Source organism: Electrophorus electricus, chromosome 23 (genome assembly GCF_041902795.1).
Source record: "Electrophorus electricus isolate QZ-2024a chromosome 23, ASM4190279v1, whole genome shotgun sequence".
NCBI lineage: Eukaryota > Metazoa > Chordata > Actinopteri > Gymnotiformes > Gymnotidae > Electrophorus > Electrophorus electricus.
This window is the reverse complement of record NC_137519.1, coordinates 13,852,090-13,860,645: the sequence shown is the minus strand read 5'-3', so window position 1 is coordinate 13,860,645 and position 8,556 is coordinate 13,852,090. Positions and strand designations below refer to the sequence as shown.

At 45.5% G+C, this 8,556-nt stretch overlaps 1 protein-coding gene across 5 annotated transcripts; it reads left to right on the top strand.

Annotated features, from left to right (window-relative positions):
• The first annotated feature begins 286 nt into the window (after window positions 1-286).
• On the top strand, window positions 287-8,329 carry irx3a (iroquois homeobox 3a). 5 transcript variants are annotated; one of them, XM_081706424.1, is made up of 4 exons: window positions 287-826; window positions 1,449-2,479; window positions 2,889-2,954; window positions 3,318-3,689. In XM_081706424.1, the coding sequence occupies exons 1-4, from the start codon at window positions 614-616 to the stop codon at window positions 3,523-3,525; spliced, it is 1,518 nt and encodes a 505-aa protein (XP_081562550.1). In that variant the 5' UTR covers window positions 287-613; the 3' UTR covers window positions 3,526-3,689. The 5 variants fall into 5 exon arrangements, with proteins under 5 accessions (XP_081562550.1, XP_081562548.1, XP_026876131.1 ...); XM_027020330.3 differs by lacking the exon at window positions 3,318-3,689 and adding an exon at window positions 7,942-8,329 and having other exon boundaries at window positions 292-826; window positions 1,449-2,475; window positions 2,892-2,954; XM_027020331.3 differs by having other exon boundaries at window positions 292-826; window positions 1,449-2,475; window positions 2,892-2,954; window positions 3,318-3,430.
• Window positions 8,330-8,556: the final 227 nt, after the last annotated feature.

Genomic DNA, 8,556 nt, shown 5'->3' with positions numbered 1-8,556 from the left:
GACTCAACAAGAATGAAATATTTACCATTTGTGTGGATGACCACAAAATGAGAATTAGCACAAGAACTAGGGAAGGGTTGAAGCGGCGAACAAATAACAAATGAAATGATTGGCGAGCCATAAAATGAGATTTGAAACTCTTTCAAATAAGAGATCGCGACGTCAGAGTACTTATCCAGACGAAATACAGCGACAGAAAAGCGAGGAGAGGGGGATGAGAGAGAGGGAGAGAAAAAGAAAGAGAGAGAGAGAGAGAGAGAGAGAGAGAGAGAGAGAGAGAGAGAGAGAGAAAGAGAGAGAGAGAAGCGAGAGAGTGACTGTGAATGTGGGGGTAAGACTTGAGAAATAGGAGGAGCTTCTGAACGACTAGAAATGTCAATCAGAGAAAGGAGTCCCAATAATCTAAAGCAATCTGTAAGGACCTGACCTTAGTCCATTCAGATCAATAGGGGCGTGAGGGAGGGACGCGCGCTCGGATCGTTTACACCGGCTGTTTTGGAGGAAATATAGACTTCCCTTACACTGTGTACTCACTGTAAAGTGGATATCGTAGTGCGCATCAAGAAGGCGATTTTCCGCTTTTTTGCGATTGCAGCAGACTTTTTCCACTACAATGTCTTTCCCACAGCTGGGATATCAGTACATCCGACCGATATACCCGCAAGATCGGCCAGGCGTCGGCGCAGGGCGCACCGGCACAGACCTGAGTCCGTCCGGGGCGCTTTCTAATGTTCTCTCAACTATGTACGGATCACCTTTCGCCGCCGCGCAGAGCTACGGGGCTTTCCTTCCTTATTCAAACGATCTGTCCATTTTCAATCAGTTGGTGAGTGTCCTGTAAATCTGTGCTTTTCCTCTCCTGTCCAGCGTGCTGTTAAATCGGGTTTCATGCGGGAAACTTTACTTTGGCGTTTCAGCGCTGCTCATTTGTACGGTACGGTAGCCTAGTTTTGCAAGCCACTGGTGAACTTTGCTGTTGACTCCGTTTGGTAAATACAAAATTATCCGAAAAAAGTAACAAATTAACCGATTGTACCCTCGCGATGGATATGTTCAGTCTGCATGCGCAGCAGCGTATGAAAGATAAACAGCGAGAGTGTGGATGTTTATATAGTCACAACATGACCGTCGGTTCTGCCTGCTGAATGGTACATTTATACTAATGGTAACATAATTTCTTCGTTAAATAGTCTACGTGCCTCGGACGTGTAACAAGTGACGTGTTTGTTATAACTATAAAGTACAATTTCTCATTTTAACGTTTGCCTAATATCTAACTAAAATGGGTCTCAGCAAATACGATGGTTTATTGCAATTATTTGTCGCTTATGTTTTATTTCATTTACACTTTTCTTTTGGCTGTTCTTAACAAGAATAGTCGTTCAGAAAACTTCTAGCTCAGTGTTTCTGTTTCACGTGCTAACAGTGTGTGCTATTTTGCGTTCCAGGGAGCTCAATATGAGCTCAAAGACAGTCCGAGTGTACAGCACGCGGCATTCGCCCACCACCACCCTGCGTTTTACCCGTACGGCCAGTACCAGTTCGGAGACCCGTCCAGACCCAAAAACGCTACCCGCGAGAGCACAAGCACGCTCAAGGCCTGGCTGAGCGAGCACCGGAAAAATCCGTACCCCACCAAGGGCGAAAAGATCATGCTGGCCATCATCACCAAAATGACCCTCACGCAAGTGTCCACCTGGTTCGCCAACGCCAGGAGGAGGCTAAAGAAGGAGAACAAGATGACCTGGACCCCGCGGAACCGGACAGACGAAGAAGGAAATGTTTACAGCAGCGACCACGAGGGAGAAGACGTCGACAAGAGGGAGGACGAGGAAGAAATCGATTTAGAGAATATTGACACGGAAAATATCGAGAACAAAGACGACTTGGACGAGCAGGACGAGTTGCATTCCGATTTGAAACTGGACGGCAGCTGTGACTCGGAAATCTCCGACGGCTATGAGGATTTACATGGGCCTGAACAAAAGTTTTTAAAAGCTGTGGTAAAAGAAGGAAAAGACATCCAGGTGGAGCGAGCCGAACACTTGCACCACCACCACCACCACCTACACCACTCTGTGGATCTCAAAACGCAACCGCCCAGTGGCGAGCAAATCAAACTAAACCAGGTGTCCAACTCCCCCCGCAACGAGATCAACGCAGCCCCGCTCCAGAAACCTAAGATTTGGTCTTTGGCCGAGACGGCGACGACACCGGACAATCCCCGCAAATCTCCCCTAATGAACGGGACCTCCTCCGGGCCTGTCGCCCAGACCGTCATCCCACCCCACAGACTCATTTCGTGTCCCGTAGGGAAAATTCAGAACTGGACGAACCGGGCTTTCTCCGCTCACCAGCTCGCGTTACTGAACTCCAACCATTACTTAGGACTGGCTAACCAGGCTCCCGGCAACGGCCTCGCGCGCTACTCCCACCGGCAAGCCGAGGAGCGAGGTCACGTCTCAGAGAGCGCAGGTACATGCCACCCTCACTGAGACTGCGCCCGGGGTGGGGGGTCGAGCCTTAGCCGCGTCCCCACAAACATTGCTTCGGTTTTAATAGCGCCTCTTTTTCAAAGCTCTAACGAAAAACTTGAAATGTGTATTGGGATATTTCGGAAGGAGCATGCTCATTTGCGAGGGAATGAAAAGCAAATTCAAACACTTCTCCTTACTTCTGTCCTTCGAATACTCATATATTGTATCTTGTGGATAATATTTGAAATTTAAAGGGTGTTTCCGTTACTGGAATTATATGTATGACTGGCTTTAGACGTAGCTCTTTTAAAAGACTCCAGAAAGCTCGACCAGTGTAAAACCTTTAATATGTTAGATATAATCAGGCATCTAAATTGATTATTTTTTTTGTTGTTATTGCTATTATTATTTCAGAAGATCTAGTGCCTTTGAAGGAGAGAAAAAGTTAAAATCAGCCTTCCACCCCGTTCAAAGACGGTAAGAACTGAACTTGTTTACGTGGGTGATTTAATTTAACCTGTTTCATCAGAATGGTTATTTGATTCAAGTTATGAAGCTCGTGTACTGGTTAGACGCCGCGTGCAAATTTCCATATCGCGCGCTTTTACTCGTGCAGTTTAATGTCAAATGTCAGACTAAGAACCAAGAATCACAAACGCGTCGTTTGGCAATAATGCAAAAACAAAGAAATAAAATAAAATAAAGAAATAAAATAAAGAAATAACACATTTCCTCTCAACGTGCGTGCATAATTAGTTTTACATTTTAATTTTCCATCCCATATTCTCATCATTTTAAAATTATTCATTTTTATTATTATTATTCTCATGTCTTCTGTAGGCCCCAGAACCAACTTGAAGCTGCCATGGTATTATCGGCCCTTTCTTCCCCTGGGGGGGGGGGGGGGGGTCTCTTTTTTGTCTTTTACAATTTTTTCATTTTAACCTGTTGTAAGGAATGTTTAAAAAAAGGATACACACACCTGTATACTTACCTTGTAAGCATGTCTCGTGTAAAATTGCTAACGCAATGCTGTAAGAAACTGTAGTCTGTGCGTTTTTCTTTCTTTTTCCTTTTGTTTTGTAAGTTTTGTGAGGATTTGATGTTGAAATGTTTTGTATATATAACGTAAAGAAAATGTACATACTTGTGATCCAAAATTGTACAAGAAAAGTCTATATTTTGGCTAATAAACGAACCGCTGCAACTTAATACACGTTTTTTTCGAAGGCGGAGTGTGTGTGGGTATTGTAACTGAAATTGGAGAGTTAAAGGTTTTTCAGATTTACAGTGCAGAAATTATTACCGGGTGTGTTTTGAATGTGCGGTGTGGCTCGAGGAAAGTTAACCGGGGGTTATGGGGTTTGGCGAAGTGCGAACTGGATGAATTGAAGTGTTTTCCTCTTCCAGCGACTTATCTGTAATTAGCTCCTTCTTGAATCGCACATTTGTATATTAATGGTTGGGGATTACCCTTGCTGAGGCGTAACAGCCAATATGAAATGAATAATGATTTCATTCGTATTGTCCTGGAATAGCATACAACTTAATTTCGCTGAAATTACAATTTAGTATTTTTTTTCTTTTACCCTTTAAAGGAGCGAAAATGTCTAAAAACTGACTGCATGCTAAATCTCGGTTCTCGTATGAAATATGTGATTTGGCATTTTCAGAAATGTATAATGAATTCTAATCAGATATTGACTGTGCACTACTTGCCATATGCCTGCGACACTCTGAGAAATTATTTATTTATGTATGTTTTCGGCCTCTCTACAAGGCATCTTTGTTCCACGGCTGGGAAAGTTTAGTAAAGTTGGAGCTCGAGCTCCCTCTACAGTCTAATGGAAACACGCGAACGGCGGAAGATATCTTGACCCTGTTTTTAATCATATAGTGTAAGTGACATAGGCCCGCGTCTTTGATAACGCGGCAACGATCATTTATTTGGTTTGTGGATTTAAATGCTTTGATTAGCTTGATTCACACGTTAGATGCAGCGCTGATGGTGCAAATTATGCCTCGAGAGAAGATCAATTTCACTGCGCAGTTATAAAAGTTTAGGAAGCTCAGTATTTTAAGATATAGGCTGCAAATTCATAAATAAATAAAAAGCAAACAAACACACACACACATTTTATATATATATATATATATATATATATATATATATATATATATATATATATATATATATATATGTGTGTGTGTGTGTGTGTGTGTGTGTGTGTGTGTGTGTGTGTGTGTGTGATAAAAATATTTAAAGGCAAATTACGGGAGGAAAATCCCCTAAACATTTCTCAAAAGATTTTAGAATGGCTGAGATTTTCAACTTGTAATAATCTGTTAAATCATGTCCTGTTTTGTTTCTTCAATCTGTAGGACCACATATTCCATCAGCACAGCGCACTCAACACGTATTCCGTAGTCCAACCGTTATTAACCCCTAGAACTGCACAGTTTGCTGTGCAAACAGGGTCAAGTTGAACTGTTTTCGCTTCTTACTCGACCGACAAAATATCGTTTATTTATTTATTAACCACCTCATACGTGGGGTCATATGCAGACGCTCGCGGGTATATTCTCACGGGGACTGTATAAAGTGCTATCAGGCATTCAGTCGATACTAGGCCTAATGTTCGCATTAGCCTGCAGCTCATACCGGGCCGCATCCGTGGAGGGCTGTTAAAGGGCGGCTCGTTGCCGTACAGCCGCTCATTATACTGATCTTGCAGTATACTTTCAATTACCGCGCGGAAGTCCCCACGATTAGACTCCAGCGGCACGCGCATCTCTGACACAGACTGACGCAGACACCGCACTTTCCTCACGCGGGACTAGGCCAGGGGCCGGGAGGAAGCGTCCAGCCGCGTGAACGACCAGCCATCTCCGGCCTCGCTCCACTTCTCCGACGGAGCGAGGCGCCCGCAGCAAACCGGCGTACGCTGGCGGGCCGGTACCGCAACCCAACTCGTGTGCAATGCGGCGGCCCTCGCAGCGTAAGCTTTGAAGGAGGCTATAAACTTCATATTGCATAATTCCTTTCACACACAGTTATATTTGCTAGATGCAGTTTATATTGTATTAGCATCGGTGCGTAGTCCTGTGCCTGCTGTTTCTTTTTTTTTTCTTTATTCCGGTTGCAGTAGAGGAAGAAGCAGCAGTAACGTTCACACTATAGGCGTGAATATTTTCCTTCAAAACACAGTCCACAGGAAATGAGTTTAGGAAGACTAGTAACTTAAAGAGAATGTATTTTTACGACGTGTCTTAAATACCGACAGTGCATACAATAGGCCTATTGTGTGCTCGGCGGTAACCTGCCTCTCTCTTGCGATCGTTAGCGCCGGGCTGACGGACTGCACGCGCATTTACGTGGCTTCTGATCAGCGCGTGACATCGGGTATTACGGTGCTTCGGCCAAAAACGAAGTCATCATGCACACAGACGCTTAATTTTTTCTCAATACTCAGCAAACGGAGCGCATTCATGAAAATTTCCCTCAGAGCCACGCGGTGGCTACTCGTGGTGGCGCGCGGGGTGTCACTCATTTATCCCGAGTTAAGTGGATGTCCTTGTGGTTAATGAGCAATAATCAACACTGACTCCTCTTTTTTTTTTATTCTACCGCTCCCAGCGATGCTAAACACTCCAGCGGAGAGCAGCTTTCTCTTTGCAGTACACACGGGGTAATTCACCGAGGGACGGAAACGATATCTGGACGCGCCTGTACACACGCGCACACGGCACCTTTTCACGTCACTTCATCCGGCTAATAGCGCTCGCATTTTTAAGCAACCAGTCGGACATTTAAAACACTATACTTAAAATCAGAGCAGCTGGAAAACGTAGGCCTCACTAATACTCTCTAAACTCAAACAGCAATTCGGTCCATAAGGAAACACTAAAGAACTGAATCTCAAAGTACCTCTCTGCAGATGCCTCAGTGGTCCATAATCAGGCTCTGGGCTGGTAAGAATGTGTCATTAAATACCAGTTTGGGTATTGAGGGATTGAGTTAAAAAAAAGAAAGTCAGATGATATTGGGTCATTAAAGTGAAATGTAAATGCACTGACCCAGGATCAGTGTGAGAGAAGTCCCAGTACAGCCCTCAGCATCCCTGGGTAGAGGATAGTGGCATGGCGGCCTGTCGGTGGGGGCGTAAGGTGGTCCGAGAACAGGAGGTTTAGCCCTGCGTCACCCCCTGGCTGTCGGGCCATGCAAGAGACCAGTCCCTCCCAGCCAGCCTCTCACACGCCCCCCCCCCGCGCAGACCTGGACGAACACGGGTGCTGGAGTGGCCCTGCTGGGGCTTTGAAGTGCTTGCTTCTCTGTGCCGAGGTCACTAATCCTTTTAGGGGGCGCGCACGCAGGCACGCACGCACGCACACACGTTGCTCTTCTTCTTTTTCATGTTTGGTGACCTGCGTGACTGTGCAGAGAGTCAGGAGCGGATTAGGGAACACATGTTCCATGCTGTCACTGTGAGTGAAGCTACAGGACATCCAACCGCCTCTAGAACGCCACATGAGGCAGATACTCACATTCAGCCTCCACCCAAAATCATGTTTTACACCAGCACTGAAAAGCCAGGCCTCTCCTTAAAAAAAACCCCAAAAAACCCCAGCTCTGCTAAAATCAGGGACTTTTATTATGAAAACCTTCCAAAACACACCAGAAAAAAAATGACCAAACATTGCTGGAAACAAAACAGGGTTTAAGGTTCACGTTGACATTCATAGCAGCTCCACAACATACAGAGACTTTTTAAAAATCTTTATAAACATCCTTAAGAAAAAAGAAAAAAAATGTAGCTGATTTAACTTCATGGTAGTTGAATGAGGTAATGGACATGGGAACTAAGATCAGTGTGTGTGTGTGTGTGTGTGTGTGTGTGTGTGTGTGTGTGTGTGTGTGTGTGTGTGTGTGTGTGTGTGTGTGTGTGTGTGTGTGTGCGTGCGTGCGTGCGTGCGTGTGCTCCAGGCAGACCCGGCGATAAGAAGCCCAGTAAGGGTAACATTGGCAGGGGCAGTGGGAGGAGCACTGTGGGCCCACTGATTTTATGCCCATTGTTGACAGAGTTTAGGGAGAGGAATTCTTTTACCGCCCTCGAAAGGCAACACACAGGAGTAGAAAGGAGGGCTGAGAGGGAGAGACGGTGGGCTATGCTGGGCGGGTGGGGGTGGGGGTGGGGAGAGGTGGGGGTGGGGGTGGGGAGAGGAGCTTGGCTTTTTGGCTTTTGCCGTCCATCCAACTGAAAGATTGTGCTCTTTTTTTTTGGGGGGGGGGTACCCTTTCGCTCATCACGGCCAACTTGCAGGGCAATTATGAAAATGGCGATTTGAAGCCAATCACTGGTTATTTTTTTCTCTCCCGAGCATGGAGTCTCTCCCTTTCTTTCTCTCGCTCGCTGACATGATCCTGTCCCACTGTCCATATGTTCCCCTTCCTTCTGCTTAACAGGAAAACGTCTGTCTGGTAAAGGGAGCTGAAAGGAAGAATTCTGAGGCTAAAGGTTCATCCCTGCTGGGCTGCACCCTGGGACTGCGGCCATGCTCACGCTTCCAACACATGGACAAGGAGGGAATTCTGGGGCGCCCGACTCACAGACGGTTCGGCCTCTACTGCACGTCACTTTTTTTTTTTTTTCTGAAGACGGCGAACTGCAACCTGATGCTTCTAACTTGTGTATCAATTGTCTAGAGAAGCAAAGAGAGAGAGAGAGAGAGCAGAGAAGAAAGAAAGAAACAACCCACAAACACGTATAGATAAATATAGAGAGAGAAATGGAGAGAGAGAGAGAGAGAGAGTGTAAGATTGAAAAAGCAAAGAATATAAACCTTTTTGAAAACGTTCTAGGAAACTCTTTCTCTCTTTGTGCATGTCAGTTTCATATCCTCTGAAATCCTTGCTCAGCTTGAACTGTAACAATGAATTTCTCCACCGCTTGTGAACCAATCAGATAGCTTCGTTGCTCCATCTCACACGGAAGAAGGGGCTTCTTCCTCCCAGCCCAGCACAGCACCAACAGGCAGATCTGAGATCAGCTCTCCCTGAGCTTTACCCTCTAAACAAGCC